A 20,669-nucleotide genomic window follows, 5' to 3' on the forward strand; every position below is an offset into this window, starting at 1 on the left:
TTTTTATTTTATGGAGAACGAGGCGCCCACGCAAGTGCAAGCGGGTGATCATATCATCGGCTGCATGTGTAGTACAGACAGTATGTATCTCTGTCTGGGTGCACAACTGGAGATCACTGTCGCATGTCGTTAGCTTTTCATTGACCAGAAAGAAGAGAGGGGAACTGTTGATTTTGAATGATCTTGGAACAAAATACTAAAAATTGACATTGGTGGTGTTTCAGAAGATTTTTGCTAATTTTATTTCACAAATTAGAAGAGTGCTCTATCATCGGGCGTCTATCCATCAACAAACATCGCTAGCACAACTGCGCATGCGTCATACCAATGCTTAGAGGGAGCTCAACTTCATTGCAATGGCGGGCATCCGTGATGAAACGAGGAAGCTCTTTCCCGTGGATAATATCAGATCTGTTCTAGAAATATTTAGGTCTGAGCTTTCAGGTGACCATGAGCCGAATCTTGCGTTCCTTTCTGTTGTTGTCGGAATGGTCGAGAACATTCTGACGAGCAATCGAGCATCGGCCCACGGTCAAGCTGCCGATGAGAACCGCATGTGCATTGAACCCATCTTTCCTGTGATCGAGCTACCCAATGTCGAGGCTCTCTTTGCCAAGTTCGAGACGCAGGTGAAAGGATCTGTTGACTTGAGCAACCATAAATCCCAGTACGCGACACGAGACATGGTGAAGAAAGTGTCAGATATAATCTGGAGCTCTCTGTCACGTGCATACTACAGGGATAGGGCTCATTTGCAATCGTTATTCAGCTATCTGACAGGTAGGTATAGTGATTGTTTTTGTTATTGTTTTGACTAGTATCAATGGTATTGCTGTTGTGTTACCGTACTGTGGCGCGTGTGTGGTGTGTGTATGAGAGTACTACTAGTGAGTGGATAGGAGATGAGAAGGCCTGCCTGCGCCTGTGCTGTGCATGCTGTGCACAGCTCTCTAGGAAAAGATTGTGGGGGTGAGGGAGCATGGAAGTTGAGGGGGCGTGCGTGACTTGAGGGAGGGCGATCGTGAGATGTTCAACACGGCGTCATATGGGCCTTGGTAACTGCTTGGATGAAGTTTCCATGATTTGCTGCAATTTACATCAGATTTGTATTATTACGTCTGCATGCCATGTGATGAGAGCTCAAGAATGAGGGACTTCCCCAGAAAAGTGAAAATATGCTGTTTAGAAAAAACAAAAAACAAAAACAAAAACAAAAGAACAGAGAAGTCATACTCTAGATCTACCTGAGATCCAGACTTCATAGATTGTAACTAAATTGATCGATGCATGAGGAATGTAATCGGGGAAAATCTGATGAAATTATGATCACTTCAGTCGGTTATTAAATATTGTAAAATTTAGGCACTGCATGTCTTCAGAATGCTAGAGAGCAGTTTTGGTCGGCGAATGTGATGTAGCTTTAGCAGAATCCTCCTTGAGCTAAGTTTGTCAGCCAGGATTAAGGATTGTTTGTAGGACTTAGCTCAGTTGCAGTTTGTTAGAGATTAGGGTTGATTTATGTTTTTATCCTAAGCAAATGTAAATAGACACTATGTGAATATTTAAATCTACCAGAATTTAAGCATACAACTTACAAACTGCTGTTTTGCTCTAAAGCTTATATAGTACAATACAGGTATCCATAGTGATTGGCCTCATTTGCAACTTCATGCCAAGAACACACAGGAAATACCTCAAATGAATGTACCTCAAATGTACACATGACAGTATCAGTGGTGATATGATCTTGACTGATGTAAAGAATCCATGCAAAGTTCATAATTAACCTTAATCTATTATATCAATTGTTGTCATTCATTTTTCAAGTTATCTGACTTTCCCCTAAAATTACCCTCCCTTCAAGAGGTAATCATGAAAGTTGTAGAAAAACATTTGTGTGTGTGTTTGTGTGTGTGTGTGTGTGTGTGTGACATGCTTGCTATGTTTTTGCAGGTGTTTTGGTCAGACATATCAAAAAATTAAAGTTTGGGAGCAAGAGAAATTTGTCAGGGCTACTGACATTTTGTGTTTTCAAACAAATTCTTAAATTCGGACTATGAAGAGTAAGACAAATTTAGATGACAAGTTATGTATCATTCCTTGCATATAATGTGACCTTTGATTTCTTTCATTTTTGACTTATAAACTTATAAGCACTCGTGATCTAGGTACCTCCTTTCTTGATTTATTAGTTCATGCTTCTTTTTTTAATCTTGTGCGCTTCCCATTTGATGCTGGCAGTTTCCTAGATTACTGCTTCTCCACCTCACATATACAAACTACTTCAGCATGGCTCTCATTTTTTTTTTCTCATTTTGTTTGTGTCTGTGTGTGTGTGTTTGTGTGTTTGTTTATATTCAATCTGTCCTTCCCAGGTAATCAGCTGGACTGCTTTGGTGTTGCTCTTGCTGTGGTTGCTGCCTGCCAGATCCTGGGCTTCAAAGATGTTCACCTGGCTCTGTCTGAGGACCATGCCTGGGTTGTGTTTGGAGAGGAGGGGGACGACACGGCTGAAGTAACATGGCATGGCAAGGGTAACGAGGACAAGCGAGGGCAGCCTATCAGCTTGGGTAAGGATGATAAAAGATCATCACTGGCTGGGCAATATGAGAAATCTTATTAGAATAAATTTTGATACTAGTTTGGTCCAGTCATGTTTGATTATGATCTTAAGAGACTTCCAAATGATATCTATTCCAGCGAGGTGAAAATATGGGGGGGAAAAAAAAGAAAGATTGCAAATGTGTCTTGATCTTCCAAACAATGCCAGGAAATCATACTTTTGCAATTTCAATATGAATTCGTCTGCTGAGAATGAGAAGGGGGTTAAGTTGCCTCTAAACCCATAGTGTTCAAGGCAACGTAACGCCCTTCTCATTCTTAGCCTGATGAATTGTGAAGTTTGAGCCTGATCGATAAATGTACCCTCAAAGCTGTTTGAGCATGACATACCAGGCTCACAATGACATTTTTGAGGTAATTTTAAAAAATAAGTGCTTAGCTTAGAATCTTTCTTTGCCTGTGTTTTAGGGCTCTATATAACATTCACAATCTTTTTGTAATGTTATACTTGACTGTTTAATGTCTCAATCTTTGAAAAAAAAATGCAGAAAAACTTTGATGATTTCTCCTTTTTTGGGGGGTGAAAATTGAAGACATTTTGACAATCATTACACCATTTTATTGAGCAATGCAGGATGTTGACTGTATGATAGCACACTACTCACCGTAACACAACTCTCCGCAATATTGAGTCTCCTCCATCGATGGATATGTGCACTCATTATATTGATTTATATTTTTGATGCATGCACTGCATATAATATGCTCTGAAGATGATTGATAGACATGAACTTCAATCCTATTGTATCTGAGCCCTTGAGAAAGAAGAGGGATAGTACAACTTTATCAAACACTTTGAATATCGTCAACTCTGATTCTGAACAAGACTCGTGTAGTGATGGGCCTAATCAAGGAAAGCAGGGCACAAAGTCTTGTGAAGGCAATGTGTCAATGTGGTGCTCAATTGGCCACTGGTGTTCAATGCCAACTGAGTTTGAGAATTTGCACTGTCTGAAGACTAGCGATTTGAACAACTGAATGTGTGGCACGTCAGTGTGGTTCTCGTACTCCAACCTCAGGCACCAATTCAAGACAAAATTATCCCCCCCCCCCAAAAAAAAAAGAATAACAAAAATAACAAAAATAACAAAACAAAACAACACCAACAATGCTTACTTGTAAGCACTCCATGCATGCGCTGCATGGTACATGCTACATATGCCATATATTTCACAGAATTGTGAAATATGCCACTTGTACAGTATCTGTATTTCGCAGAGTCTTGCAGTTCATAGTATATCGCGCTCTTGCTAGCTTTATCACTCACCCATTGTGAGCTTGCTACATCATCGCTCATACACTTCGCCCTTTATATTTCAAAATTTGGATACAAAAGTGTAAGGAGTTTGTATTTTATATAATTAACACACTTTTTAGAAATTATGTGTAATGCTTCATAAAATCATGAAGTTTCAAGATTTGCTTGTAAATCTTAAAGCATGTAGTAAATGTATGGTCTATGTATTTTCAACAGTACAGACTTAATTTCCAGTTTAATCTATGTGGTTTACAAAAGAAATGTGTGTCAATTTAAGTAACAAAGAAAAACTTGATACCATCCCTGTAAGTTGCAAAGAGTGAGCATGTCATGGTGGTATAAAAATGAAGTTTCTCTAACACTATGTCATCGCAACAGCATAGAAAATAGAAACTAACTAGAAAAGCACTGAGAGCGCAGCCCTCTGCCAAGCATGCAGCTCATTTCCACCACTGATCTTGTTCTTCCATAGAGATATCAGTGTTTTCCACTCATTCGTACTTATAGCATTGTGTGCTGAAAGTTGCCCGATTTCCCATTTATAGAAGCCTTTGTTACGTCATAAACCCTCAGCTGCACGGCGCGCCTCGCCCTAGCAGAAACTGGAGCACGCACTTTAGTGCGTGCATGCAAACCTCAAATACCTGAACTGAACTCCCAAGTTCATTGACCCTACCTGCCAAAATATCAAAAATCCTTCATAAATTCCCCCAAAATTGTCAGATCACTACCAAAATTTAATCATTTGTTACTTTAATCATTTGTTACTTGTATCATTCTAAACCTTTCCTGCCAGTTTCATCCAAATCCGTTTACTACTTTTTGAGTTATTTTGCGCACGGGCAAACTAACTATCTAACAAACACAAACACACAAACCAACGGTAACGAAAACATAACCTCCCCCCTTGGCGGAGGTGAGAAGAATATTCAGCAGTATTTCCATTATGTATGTTGCACCCATCAATTATTATGCAAATGAGTTTGTTTTTTTAAGTCCATAAAGTTTGTGTGGACAGATTGCACAATTCCTTTTCTTTCTCTTTCTGTTTCTTCCTCTTTCTATTTTTGTACAACCCATATTTGAAAAGGAAGTGAGTCATAGATGGAGCTCTTTATTTACTCTTTGGTAGCTTGTTACTTGAATTGTAAGTGCAGGTTACTTATCAGCTTCATGAACCTTCATACCAACATCCAAACATTTAAAAGAAATGTAATCACACTGGTCACACACTAAAGCGTGTGAAAAAAAAGAAAAAAATATCTGAAAAAGCATCTAAGGTAGATGCACACTTGGAGGGTTTGGGGAATTGATATTTGACCCAGAAGGTCATTATAGAAATAGTTTACTTCGCAGAAACTGTGTCAATGCTCTATCTAAAGTAGCAGCCAATTTTGTACTGTGGTCCTTATGTGGAGCAACTTTCATGACACATTTATGGCAACGCTGCTCACTTGCACTGGTCCGACGGTCCCTGACAAGTAAAAATCACTGTCGGACCAGTAACTTTTTCAGGAATAGTCTGACACTAAAAAATGAAAAACCTGGGTACCTACTGGTCAGACAGACAGACAGGTCGGACCAGTAAAAAAAAATGGGTTTGTGTGCAGCCCTGCTTACAGCACATATCACATATATACATTGTATATGATTTAAATCTTTGTGAAATATGAATGTAAGTCAAATAGAATTAAACAGACACTTCTGCACAATTTTCAGTCTTGCAAAACACTTGTGGAGACTCCAAATTCAAATGAAATTTGCTCCAGTAGACATTGGTGGGTTTGGGATTTTTGTTTTTAAATTTGAAGATGTCTGATGTTCTTTTTAAGGATCTGGTAGCATGGGAAAACAATGCAATGGGAAGCTACACGTGTAGGTCGACTTGGATATATTCAGAAAGCCCAGCAACAAATTGTGTACAGCTTTAGGAGCAGAACTCATGCAGCTGATGAAGCTTGACTGAAGTTGAACATTACTTATGAGTGTATGTTTCAGTGCACATTTTCACTCATGGGTAATTCTAGTCGAGCAGGCCTGCTCTAGTCATGGTCTTTGAGTGTACATACCCCAGTGGGCAATGACTGAAAATCAATTCAATCAGGCCAACCTTGTCTCCCCACACTATTGGGTCCTTGACTATTGTTTTGTATATTTAACTACAATGTATTTGATACTTTTCATAGATCTTCCTTTTGGTCATATCAGTTGCAGTGTGTTTTACACATGTGTTTTGCACAAGATTTGTATGCCTCTGCCTTACCTCTATCGTAAAGTGTCGCTGGAAGCATAATGTTTGTGGGTTATCCATCCATCCATCTGTCCTGCCATCCTTGCATCCATAATCAATTGTGTGGATTTATGTAACAAGAACCATTCAAAGCATCCAAATGCAACATAGCATTTAGGCCAAGTAAAAAAAGAAAGTAGTTTCTCGTCCGGGTTTTTTGAGCAAGGCGATGAGGGAGGTCCTTACTATTTGATGTCTTACTATTTTTCCGAGGATTGTCAAAATGAAAGTAATATGTCTTTATATGTGTGATAAACCACTTATCATTTGAGTGATGCACAATTTAATACCAAATCTGCGTATATTGCTGTTTATGCATGACAAGTATACCAATTTAACTACTAGTACACTGTGACTGTATTCATTCAGTCATATCAAGGGTATGGAAAAAAACACGTTTTTTTAACATAAAATATACACATTTATGCATCACTTGTTGAACCTATGAATCCAACCATTATCTCTGGAAATGCATACATTTTGTAGCATTTTTTTTGCCTTTCAACACAACACAAACTTAGCCTACTGAGTTCGATCTTTTCTCATGTGAAAACTTATTCGCTCAAGCCAAGGATTTAAAATGCCGCAGACAGTACTGCCAATTGTCAACCCTGTGAAACAACCACCTGATTTCCTTTTTACTGAAAGACAGAATACGAACCAGTTGAATAGTATATTCACTATTTAAAGCCGTTCGCTGTGCACACGTGCGCTTGAGATCGGTTCTCTCCATCACTCCACGATTTTTTTTTCCAGGTCCAGAACGCATGCTATGCTGGCTGGCTGGTCTCCTCTACTACAGGGAAACCCCGTTATAACGAGTTCGGTTATAACGAGGAACCGCTTATAACGAGGTGATCGCGTCGGTCCCGTTTTCCTTTGCCTGTAATGGCAGAACAAATCGGTTATAACGTGTTCGGTTATAACGAGATTCCGGTTATAACGAGGACAATTTCGGTAAATCATGATAAAGAAAAACATAAGCAATTTGATCGGATATAACGAGGTTCCATTTCTTGACCAAATTGCCGCTTTCAAACACGCCACATATGAAACATTGGAAACCGAAATCTCGCTATCCACGTCTTTTCCCGTTTTGCAGAGAACCGTTCCTTCCATGTTTTCTTCTTAATCACGCGATAAGACACAGGAACACCTTCCGATGTTCCTACTAATTATTATACATAATCATTCTGTTTTCTTTTTCGCGAGAAACGCGTGCGTGATATGAGGTCAGACCACAGCGCAACGAGAAAAAATAGATAACGCATTCAAAAACTTTTCATGTAGCGACAATAAAATTTGACCAAAAATGGACAATTGGAATGCGTGTGTAACTCATCATTATATCCTTTCCAATTTTAGTTCCGACTTCCAGTTCTTTTGCTGATTTTGAGCAAATATGAGTTTGGATGATTAAAGCCGAAATAATAAAATCATCGCCCCGATCCCGCCGGGTGACAGTAGCGTTAAAATAGTTGAGTAACGCATGTTAACCTATACTTAATCGGTGTTCAGAAAAAGAAGCAAACGCATTTATTAGTTTTGAACAGATTTGGATTTGTTCATTATCATTTAACAAATGATAATTTAAATATGAGTGTGTATGATCAAAGCAGAAATAATTAGTGAAATCATCGCGATCCTGCCAGTCGACAGTAGAGTAAAAATAGTTGAATAACGCATGTTAACCTACTTAATCGGTGCTCGGAAAAAGAAACAAACGCATGTATTAATTTGAATAGATCTGGATGTGTTCATTATCATTTAACGAATGATAATTTAAATATGAGTGTGTATGATTAAAGCAGAAATAATGAATGAAATCATCGCGATCTCGCCGGGTGACAGTAGCGTAAAAATTGTTGAATAACGCATGTTAACCTACTTAATCGGTGCTCGGAAATAGAAACAAACGCATTCAACAGTTCAAGAACGGATGTACAAAGCGCGAAGAGATTTTCGGAAGAAAATAAAGAACGCATTTTTAATCCCTTCGAGCGCAACGATCATACATTGTATAAAATTACAGCCAAATGATTCATGAAATTATCGAATTCCCGCTGGGCACCAACAGCGTAAAATACCTCGCAAGTTAGCGGTAAACAACGCACGTATGTTACTCTGAAATCATCGCAATCTCGCCAGGTGACAGTAGCGTAAAAAAAGTTGAATGACGTATGTTAACCTAGATCAGAAAAAGAAACAAACGCATTTATTAGTTTGAATAGATCTGATACAGATTTGCGTAAACAGTATGACAACTTCCCACATTCAATCCTGTCACATATTTTCAAGAACGGTCGTACAAAACGCGAAGAGATTTTCGGAAGAAAATAAAGAACGCATTTTTAATCCTTTTGGGCGCAATTAACGATCATACAATGTACATGTGTACAAGATTACAGCCGAAATGATTCATGAAATCATCGCATTCCCGCTGGGCACCAACAGCGTAAAAATATCTAGCAAGTTACGGTAAACAAGGCCTGTATGTAACAAACATGAATTACAATAAAGAATTAACTTATCATTTCAGCCTCTATTTCTTCGTCTAATTCACGAAATAATCTCCCTTTATTCTCTCAATAATAACGCTCAATAATTGTGTAATAACAACGCAACGGATATGCTTAAGTTTCATTGATGGGTATATGACGTCATGCTTATGTTTTTCTCTGTTTTTAATGAGTATGGTTATAACGAGGTACCGGTTATAACGAGGTAATATCGCCGGTCCCACGGATCTCGTTATAACGGGGTTTGTGGTTACATTGCGCAATCAATCTAGCAGCACATGAAGCGGGCAACAGCACGAGAGAAATGTACAGAAGGTGCTCAACGTCCTGTCTACAGCACGACGTACCGAGTGCGCTGTACATCACAGCCCAGGCCCGCCCATCCAACCACAGTTCAACTGCTTTGTGGGTCATTCCTTCTTGCCGAGCTCGCAGTGTGAAATGCATGCGTTATTACATACGCACTACAGAAGCTACAGCTGTACTACAGCTAAGTAGAGGACGCAAGGCGTAATTAGAAATAAGACATCACGATTGGTAGGTGAATTGTTGATTTTTTTTTTTCGGCGGCCGAAAAAATAGTAAATATCAAAAAAGTCGATGCGGCAACTGAAAATCGATGCGGGCGGGAAGCGGGCTGGGACGAGAATTATGAATTTCTTGGTATTTTCAGCGCCATTTTGAAAATAGTAAATAGTAAAAAAATCGATGCGGCGGCGAAAATCGATGCGCGCGAGGACGAGAAACTGGTTTCTTTTTTTACTTGGCCTTATATGTTTGAGTAAATGAAGTTGCACCTATCAACTTGTAGGCATACATGCTAAAGGTTATAGTTCAACATCAATTTCTAATACCATTTCGCCTCGCTCGCTCCCCATATTTTTCCATAAAATGGCTCAAAAGATATTGTCAGAAAAATTCATGTGGTATGTACACATTACGAGATACTGATAATTTTGGGAAAGTTGCAAGCCATAGGGTCAAAGTTCAATGATTAAAGGTCATTGTGAAGTGTTATGATAAAGATCAAGTGCTATGAATCCCCCATTTCTGTGAAATTGCTCAAATTTTTAGAGATATCACACATGTTTGATTTATAAGCTGAGTTTTCTCAGCTGAAATTGGTTGTATGGTAATGAGTTCAAATATCAGCAACATTGTACTTTGATAGTGCACAGCAAATTGATCCTGAAACTTCTTAAAATTCCCAGATAATTGCTCTGTGAAACAAATGTGCCATTTAAGCAAAACTTGCTTCAAAAATACCATGCAGTGCGTTTTCAGGTTGGGCCATTAAACCTTCAAACATGTCATTTAAATTTCTTGCCAATCATGTGAAATTGTCATCTCACATTGTAGGCCAACAGGTACTGTAGACCCATTGTTAAAATGATGTGATATGGCAGAGGCATATCGGTTGCCATAGCAACATTTCCTTTTTTTTCTACTATTGTAGAATTTGATAGCAGTTTCATCTGCATGAATGAATAATTTCAGAGAAAAGGTATCGAGGTATCGAAAGTTGTGACTTCCAAACACACCACCATCACTGGAAAAAACAACAAACAAGAACAAATTGTGGTAGCACAGTAGGACAATATAAAGAGAATTCCCACAAAATTTATTTATTTTTATGTATTTATTTATTTATTCATGGTTTGAAAAACAACTACCATGGCAGCCTAACAAGGCCGAATTGAGGTAGTTTACACAGTAATGCAACATAACATTAACAATAGCAAATTGCTTATGGAAAAATGAAAACAGCTTACATTACAGAACAGATATAATTATATGATAACATTGTAACATTGCTTATTCATTTCACAACTCAATTTCCAAAGCACAGAGATAACATTAAAAACCGTCAGACATCAAAACATTCATGTAATACAAATAAAAACGGATACAATTACACTTTTGAACACACTCAACATTTTACCCCTCACATACAGCGTACACCTCCCTTTGGCAAAAACTTTGGCACGTGCATCACATATTTTCATACACCCACACAAGTATACACATTTATATACTCCGCATTGCATATCGTAACCCAAATATTTTGCATTTGGATATTATGTAATCGATACGTAAACGAATACCGGCGTTATTGACACACTTGCATCTACACCCAAGCTGACAATGCATGTTTGCACCTTCCCTTTTTTTCGCTCTTTTAGAGTGTGTTTATTTGTTTTCATAATAAAAAATTGCACTTTCCTTTGACTTATTAATGTTACTGACATGATAAGGGTAATATTCCCCTGCCTTCTGAAAGAGCCAGGTCAAGTGCTCCTTCATCATGCTAGAAAATGAGAATGTTTTGAAATTATCATTATATTTTTCTTTTAATCTCTGTGTCCTGTGATGTCATAAGTTCTTGTCTTCTTATCCTGGAATGACAGCGCTGAGATTCAACCAAAATTTTAGAAATCCATTACTCTTGAACAGATTATCCCATTTTCCTCAAACTTCACTGATGTGTACTGCTAATATTTCTGCATTTGCTGTGTCCACACATGTATATTTCGGGTAGATTCCCTTTAACAGCTAGTTGTCTAGGATATGTGTGTATGAAACTGGACTGAAACCTCTTAGTCAGGTGGGGCGATGTCGGGGATGCTGGCGGTTCATTGCAACTGCATCCGCCTTTCCAGACACTTCCTTGTCTGCATGAAGAAACCACAAAAATAGTAGGTGATTGTTTAAAGACAAAATACAGCTATGGTCAGCTCTGCTTTCTAATTTGAATTTCATTTGCTTCAATTTTAATTTCAATTCTGGTACTCAAACCCACATATATGATGTGAAATGATTAAGTCTTCACATGAAATTCTCTGAAGACACCATGAGAACAGCTATTTAGGAAAAAAAAGACTGATAAGATACAAGCACACACACACACACACACACACACACACACACACACACACACACACATACACGCATGCACGCACACACACACAAACAATTGCGGCATCATTACTGGTTTCAAGCAGAAATTAGATTAATTTCTGCAAAGGAATTATACTTCAGTGTATTATTGTTATTGGGCATTTAGATGTCATGGATTTCAACTTGTTCTTTATTGCAGGATATTTCAAATACAGATGGGGGCATTGCCAATCAACTCAATTGCAAACTGTGTGACAGTAACTTCTGTTTTCATCTGAGAACACTGCATGCTTTCATATTACCCTAAGGGTCTTTGTGGAATTGTTTTTGTTTGTTTTGTTTTTGTTTTGAAGATTCACTTTTGAGGTTTGAAGAAGAATGCTCGATGCACAATTTTATCAACATCTTAGAAATAGCACCAATTTCAGGTGAATTTCCAATGCAGATGAGCTTCTGCTCTAATCTTAGGAATAAATCTGCCACATTAATGTTGGATTTTGCAAAGGGGTTGGATATGATTCAAATTAGGATAAGTCAGTTAATAAACATCAGATAAGTTAGTGTCAGAACTAACTGGGAAAGAAACAGCATGTTGCATTCATCATGTAATGTTTTTATTCATTTTATCTAGGTATAACTGAAAAGAGTTGGCTATACTTGAATGGACATCCAGTGATCTGCACAAGACAGATGGAAGTAGCAGCCCTTGTCTCTGCTATCAACCCCACCATCAACTCATCTTTGGATAGCATAGAATTGGCTTCCATGCAACAGGTTAGTCATTAGCCTGCTCTGGCATCTCAAAATGCCTGTAAGAATTGATCTGGTGGATGAGATACATGTATGTTAAGAGCAGTTTGATGAGGGCTGCCAGACTTTATAGTGGTTTGCTGTTCTTTCATATCTGTTGTGTTCGTGGAGCTATTGATTTCATTGAATCTATAGACTTCATTAATGTACTTCAATTAATTATGCTTCATAAATATTAATCATCACCACCTAAAAGCAGGCACATAGTTTTTGTGATACTCACCCAAGGAGCAACAACTAATTTTCTAAATTGTATGATATAATTAAACTGGAGCTCTCAGATGAGTTGTCCAATGGAATTACAGGAGAATTGAGACGTAAACATCCATGAATTCAAGTACATCAGTCATCTGGTTGTCTTTGGATCTGTTCATATTAGATGGGACTAATTGTAAGCAATGAAAGGTCATCATTTGTGGATATTGCAATTGCTTTGTGCAACGTGTGGTTGGTATTTTCACAAAAACAGACTAACCATACATGTATGCAAGGTTGTAATCCCCCAATATATGGGTAATCTCTCCACCCATCCCCCCCCCCCCCCCCCCCCCCCCCCCGTCAGTGCCATATCACACATGGTAATCGTGCTTACCCACAGATTTCATGCCAACACAGCTTTTATGCCTTTGCATGAAGCATCCGCTATGCATTGTCTCACCAGTCTTCTCAGTGTCAATGCACAGTGCACTTATCAAAAGCCCAGAGAGAGCCGAGCCACATATCAGCATGAATAGCCAATAGGATGAGAAAGGCCACAAATACATAAGTGAACATCACACAGCACTTCAGTGGCAGTGTATTTATCCTGTTCACAACTCTGTGAGTCAATGACAGGATTTTATGAGCAGATTTCTTATCATGAAATTATACAAAGACGTGCATTGAAGGATTTTATTACCAGATTTCTTGTCATAAAATCATACAAAGATGTGCATTGGTTACAAAATTGTGTACTGAATTTTATCATGAAGTGTTTTGGGATTGCTACATGGCATTTTCTGGTATGAAAAGTCATCCAGTCAGCTGACTTAGCAAGACATGCAACTTGCAAGACACTCATGTTAGTTGTTATTAATTATACCCCCGCCAAACGAAGTTTGAAGGGGGTATATAGGAATCAGCGGACGGTCGGGCGGTCGGTCGGGCGGTCGGGCGGTCGGTCCGTTGCAAATCTTGCGTCGCGAACTACTTCCTCAGTTTTCAACCGATTCCCATAAAACTTGGCACAGATGTGTGCCTTGGGTTGTAGATGTGCAAGACGTATTTTTTTGACAGTACCCAAAAGTACGTTGCCATGGTAACGGCATATTATGGGCAAAAATGGGTACAAATCTTGCGTCGCGAACTCCTCCCACAGTTTTTGATCAATTTTTATGAAATTAGGTACAGATGTTCATCTGAATATGTTAATGTGCAAGACACATATTTCCGCAATGGCAAAAAGTGCGTTGCCATGGTAACGGCATATTGGTAAAATATAGGGCAAAATGCTTCATGGCAAAACTGCTTCATCAGTGTTCTTCCAATTCTCATGGAATTCATATTGAATGTTTGTCTTAGGATATAGGTCAGCATGACACATTTCTTGACAGTGACAAAAAGTATGTTGCCATGGTAACAGCTCACATATTATGAGCCAAAATGATGGAAAATTTTGTGTTGCAAACTACTTCCTCAGTTTTTGCCCAATTTCCATGAAACTTGGTACAGATGTGTGCCTTTGGTTGTAGATGTGCAAGACGCATTTTTCGACAGTACCCGAAAGTACGTTGCCATGGTAACGGCATATTAATGGCAGAAGATCAAGGAAAGATCTTGCGGATTTAACTACTTCCTCAGTTTTTTGACCAAAGTTAATGAAATGTGGCACACACCTTGATCTTGGTGGGAAGATGTGGAAGACATATTTTTCGGACGTGTCGGAAGCTGCGTTGCCATGGTAACGGCATATAAATGGCAGAAGATCAAGGAAAGACCTTGCGGATTGAACTACTTCCTCTGTATTCGACTGAAGCTCATGAAATGTGGCACACACATTGGTCTTGGTGGGAAGATGTGCAAGACATATTTTTCGGACGTGTCGGAAGCTGCGTTGCCATGGTAACGGCATTTAAATGGCAGAAGATCAAGGAAAGATCATTCCTTGGGTAAGACTGTCGTCACGGGGCGGGGGTATTAATCACCTTCAGTGATATTTCTAGTTATTGGATTGTAAGGTTTAATCACATATTGTTCAGTGCATGTATACAGAATCAGATTATAATCACTATTTACACGTGTAGCTTTACTTTTTTGTAGATTATCTTCTTTCTCTTTCATACATAATGTACCCTAGATTTCTGAATGAATAATACCGAGAGATGGTTTCTTGGATGTGATATACAGTAGTAGTACACTTTGTACTGGGATCTTTGGATTGATTAGTGACATTTCATGCTGTAGGTTGCATATATATTCTTTTTCTGGAGGGGTTTCTTCTTCTCCCCCCCCCCCCCCCCCCCCCCCCCCCCACTTGCTGGCAATGATGCAATTTCACAATCAAACATTTTGAAAATTTTGCTAGTGATGATGATCAGAATTAAATTTTCTGTTTGTGCTTATTCAGCCTATTTTGGTAACATATTCAAGCTACTTTTAGTATTGTGATGTCATGTAGCAGGGTACTACATAACTTTTACCACTTGTACAGTCAGGCAAGCAGATTGTCGAATTGTTGCAGAACACTTGCCAGAACATGAATTTCATTTGCCCGAAAAGAAAGTCCAAAATATAAGAAAATGATATAGATAATCGCATGTGAGTCAAGGGCTTAATAGAAATTAGAATACAATCATTTGAAAATACAGCACAAGTTGCTTCAAACTTTTAAACACATTGGCGTAACAAATTTGGTTTGATGGAGTGTTGGCATTGCCTTGCACTAAGGCTTCTTCATGCAAGTGTTGGAAAGTTGCTGAAATGAAATTAAAGTGTGTTGCATCACTTAACAGTCTTTATCTTTGGGCATCTCTATAGTTGACTTTGTGGTTTGTGGGGGAGGGGGGAATAAGTAAAAAATAGTGGCTTAAAAACTTGTTGCTTGCCCAGTTCCGGCAAGCATTTTTTCTCGTTGTTCCAATCTAAAACACTTGCCTGACTTTGATTCATACTATCCAGGGGCAATTGGGCAATTGGGCAATTGCTTATGTAGCTTCTTGGGTAGTGGAGATTTGACTTGGCCAGTACATGGAAATCATGCCCGTAATGTCTTTATAAAATCTCAGGGGAAAAAAAAAATGGACAATATGTTCTGATGGTAATATCCTGGGTACCACTTGGTTGTTTGTATATATGTGACCGTGCACCTCAAAACGAACATAAAGTCGCACACACTGATTTTGCGTGAACACTGAAAATAAGTGAAATGGGTCAACCTAGCCGAACTTGACTTTTTCATATTTTCTGAAAGAGGGGTCTTCACTTACATTATGCTAAAATTTGGTATCATAAAACGGGCAGGAAAGTGTGTTTTTTTTAGCAGTTTATCTCGAACATTTTTGGTAGAATAGTGTGATTAGGTGTGTCTTTAGAATCCCTTCTTCATTTCTGAAAAACCTTGTCCACACTCTTCACTTTCAACTCTAATAACTTTTGAAAGGATAGTGCTACTGCTTTGAAAGTTGTCATTAATTATGGACAGAATGTGTTAATGAGGCATCTTTAATCTCAGATTAATCTGATAATCCCTTCAATGTTATTACTCTGGTGGTTTACTTCCTGTTTTTTGTCCCATTCATCGCACAGCCAGCACGGTTTGGTAAAGATTAAGCGCTTGAATAGACACTGTACTTCAGAGCCTCTTTTCTCAGTTCACACTTTTCCTGAGTTTGTGCTTTCTTTCCAATATTTAGATAAGTTAGGAGAGTCCATTTGATTTGAGTTATACATCATTTTAAAGCTTAAAGTCTGCTCTTTCAGATATGGTCTTAACTAAAAATTCATGTCTTGCGACTTTTTGTTTGTTTTGAGGTGCAGGGTCACATATATATACTATATATATATATATATACTATATATATATATATATATATATATATATATATATATATATATGCACACATTATGTATATGTAGTATAAACTCCTTTCAGGAACTATTTGACAATTTTCGTTCCAAGTCTTCCTCATTGATGGAGTAACATGTCTCTGCTTTAGAGTGTACAGATACATTGTATTCTGAGAGTGATGAAATGGACTTGCAATCCCTGGCTACCAGCAACACCCATGAAAGCTTGAGGCGTGGGAGGAATAATATGCAAGTAACAAAATCAAGAACTACGCTGTCAAAGGCCTAACTGCTCATATTTATGAGTGAAGTATTCAAAACTTGTGTACAATATATATAAACATATGAGAGGAATAGTATTTGCCTTTTGTAGGCCAAGCTGCGTTCATAATTTATGGGCTTAATGTGTGTGAATGCAATTTCTTCATTAAGGAGCACAAATAGTAGGAAGAGCAGTTTGACACAGAGTTTGCCAGTATACTACATTCTATTCCATTCAATTTAAGAAACCGACAAGGCATTGCCATGGTAACTGCATATTTTCATGCAAATCTTGTGAGTGAACTACTTCCACAATTGTGAAGCAATTAAAATCAAATTTGGTGGACATTCTTGCATTGAGGTATAAATGTGGAGACCTGATTTTTGGTTTGCTGGACAAAGCGTTGCCATGGTAAACACATTTTACCAAACCTTAGTGACATTTGGAGATTTCTACATAAACTTGGGATGTACATGAAAGAACATGTCACGTCGGGGGGGGGGGGGGGGTGGGGTGGGGGGGGGGAGGGCATTTCATTAAGCGGTTTGGTTGGATTTTTTTATGATAACTATTACAAGCTGCTGAATCTTGCATCTGATTGGCTGAGAGCAAATTTGTCCAACAACTTTGTCGGACAAACTGCTTCATGAAATTGCCCCCCTGATCAAACTCACAAGGACTCACAAGGTACTACACACATTTAACACACACACACACAAACAGAACCTTTTATCAAACCCTGGTTCAATTCTTTTCTATGAAGGAGTCTGAGCTGCTGGAGTGAGGGTATTACCTTCAGTGATATTGTAGTTCTACAAGTTATGTCAGTAGTTTATTGCCCCACCACTATTGGACTAAGATGTTGATTTCTTATCTGTCACCTCAGTTTTACTAATCTGTCAATGAACAAGTAGTCATATAAGAAGTAAGTGCCACTTTGCTCACAGACAGGCACCTTATTTCCTCTGCCCCTGCTGAACGAGAATTCTCCTTCCATCTATAATTCATATCAAAGGACTGACGTTCATTGTGCATGAATGTGAATATGATCTCTGGACTTACCAGCTCCACATTACAGATTATAGCCAACCCAGTCATTATGACTCACTGTCATGCCTTGGTGCTGGGTCAGTGGCTGTTTTCATGTGTTAGTGAGTCTTTGCATGTCTCTGTATCTGTGTGTGTGTGTGTATGTGCATGTGTGTGTGTGTGTGTGTTGTGTGTGTGAATGGATAAAAGAAAAAAGGTTGACTTCTAGCACTGTGCATGGAATGAGTAACAGCAAGGGAAAAATTGTCTCCCATTTGATCCTCACCCCATGGCTCCCGGACCAGCGGGGGAATGAAGACAAAAACAAATCTGCACACAGCAAGAGTGCTGCTCTCCCCCCCCCCCCCCCCCCTCTCTCTCCCTCTTCCTTTCCATTTTTATTCTCTTGAGAGCACCCCCTGGCTTTCAGACTTATACAGACTGGCCCTCTGATACTCTTAGCACTGATTGATTTTCTGGTTGTGCCACTATCAATGGAAATATTTTTGCAGTTTTTAAGAAAAGTTATGAAAAAAAGTCAGTTGGTTGGTCTGCCTACTGCATATTGATTTTCCCACGTGCCCCATGCCATATTGTACAAGTTAGATTTTGCTGTCATGAGTAAAAGGCCAGTGAATGTTATTAACCAGACTTATATGAAACTCATCAAGTCATAGAATTTTGTAGTGATATTGTGTAAGGTTTAAATTCATATCAATTTTTTTTTATTTTTTTTTATAGCAGTGTCTCATCTAGCTGTCCAAGTAGCCAAGTAGATTTTAGCTATGATATTTTTTTTCTGCATCAGAATTCTGAATCTTTTTTCTGTATCTGAAGTAGCACCAGAAATGCCAAGCAGAATTTTTGTCAAACTTAGCACAATATTAAAAATATTTTATTTCTGCTTGTGATTTGAGCTTAAAGAAATATATGACATCAAGGTGAAGTTCTGTTGAATATATCATATGCTAGTGTTCATCATCTTTTTCCCCATAAAATGGTAAGAGTGAGCAGCTAAGTTACAAACTGAAAAATTATCATCCATCCATTTTTAAGTCATTGATAGAGTGTAATGATATGTGTGGAACATGTACAACATAATACTGAAATTGTTGCTCAACTGCATTCTCCAAAATGTACAGTCGTGGTAACAAATAGTCATAGCAGTACCCAATATTTTCTGTGATGTCCATGACCATTTTCAATTTAAGTCCCTCAGACTGTTAAATCAAAATTTAATCAAAAAGACACAATTTAATTTTATGAAAGTTGCTGGTGCAATCATGTCTGTTTGAAATGACCTAGGGATTTAGTAGTGAAACATCTTAGATTTCCAAATGTTTCTTTGGTTGTTAGAAATGATTCCATATTGCCATGAGGAAAGCCAGCTCAGATCATGTGCTCAATATCTAATTTATCATAGATTAAATGTTGTGACATATTAGCCAGGTACGGTTGCATCCAAAATGCGGGGTACATTTCTGTTCAAACTCCGTAACATTAATTGACCTTTGATCAAGCTAAAGCAATTTTAGACTAATAAGCAGTCATAAATTGGAATGTAAGCAGTGATGTGAAAATGTGCGGCAATATTCAGTAATGCCACGAAATGACTGGTGACATACACTGTAGTGTCAGATTTGAAATGCATCTTAATGAATATTCAGGTGCTGTCTGGCGTAGGAACTGGAGTTCTATTTTACTGCATTATTGGTTAATGTCTCAGGTTTGACATTTGACCATAGTTGTGATTATCACCAAGCTTCATTGCCAATCGGGGGTGTGCAGGGATATTTGCACTCATTATTTGGCGTCTTCATCCATTCCGAGGGGCATGAAGACATCTACGATGGTGCCGTGAGCAATTAATAACTCTGTGTGGGTTGAAGCACTGCCATATGGGAAATTGGAGATGAAGGGTGTTGGCATGGTAACAGTGCTTAATGCCACCAAATAATCCAAAGGTTGCCTGTCGTGTTGTTATTGTCAGCTGTGATGGAAGGGGTTTTCTAATTTTGTTTTCGTGTTTTTAGTCAGCGTTCTCAGCTTTCTCCTTTCATTTAGTATATTAGATTTGAACTAACTAAATAATTTTGAGTGTTTCAAACAAGAGAGATGTGGAAGCTTGAGATGAGTTGCATTGAAAAGAATAGTAGCAGTTGGCATGCCAACCAAGTTTTTCTTGTTTGAGTGGAAGGATTATAATATTATCTTTAAAGTTTTACTCCAGAAGGTCTTATTTAAACCCTCTGTTTACATCTAGCAGTTTGGGTCTTATGTTGTGAATAATGTTACGAAGTGGTATACCACCTGCAATTTCTTTCTGTATTTATTTTGACAACCAAGAAGACTAATATGTACATGTGTCCCAATATTACACTGTAGCACGTGTCCTCTTGTGTACAGATACATAAACAAGAAATATCACTTTCTTATTAGCTTTAGAATAACTTAAGGAACATTCCACTTTCCACATTTTAACCAACCCCTTCCCTGAGAACAAACACACAAAGTTTGTTGTTAAATATAAAAGACAATTCATTATTCATTTTAATATTAACAAAAACAAAAGTTTCAATTGTAACATGTTCAGTTCATTTCAGTTGCTGCTGCTATACATATTTTGCGTTCTGGAATCCAGTTTTGCATGCACTTGTTGTTGCTATGAGCAACAAGCTCTACAGTAGCAAGCCTTCTAGTTGTGAGGAACAACCTGAGCGTGCAGGTCTATCTAACAATTGAATCATGCATGTAATCAAGTGGATTGTTGTTTAGGACTGTAAACACATGAATTATATTGGTTGTGGCATGGTATCAAACATCTTGTTATGCTCAGACTATTTTTGAATAGCAGAGGCTCTCTCCATAATAGGCAACTTGAGTGTGTGCAATGTGTATGCTATATGAAGGTGTTTAGGTGATGGCGCAGAGAGGAAT

General features: G+C 38.3%; 1 protein-coding gene across 1 annotated transcript in view; it reads left to right on the forward strand.

The window, feature by feature from the left end:
* Positions 1–356: 356 nt before the first annotated feature.
* The window catches only part of LOC139745611 (menin-like), a 29,856-nt gene continuing 9,543 nt past the window's right edge, over positions 357–20,669 (forward strand). Inside the window, exons 1-3 of the mRNA XM_071656011.1 lie at positions 357–780; positions 2,376–2,570; positions 12,219–12,361. Coding sequence (XP_071512112.1) covers positions 357–780; positions 2,376–2,570; positions 12,219–12,361 — 762 coding nt within the window. The remainder of the gene's footprint in view (positions 781–2,375; positions 2,571–12,218; positions 12,362–20,669) is intronic.

This window comes from Diadema antillarum, unplaced genomic scaffold (assembly GCF_040938485.1).
Source record: "Diadema antillarum isolate AM-2024a unplaced genomic scaffold, OU_Dant_1.0 seq00001279_RagTag, whole genome shotgun sequence".
NCBI classification, from domain to species: Eukaryota; Metazoa; Echinodermata; class Echinoidea; order Diadematoida; family Diadematidae; genus Diadema; species Diadema antillarum.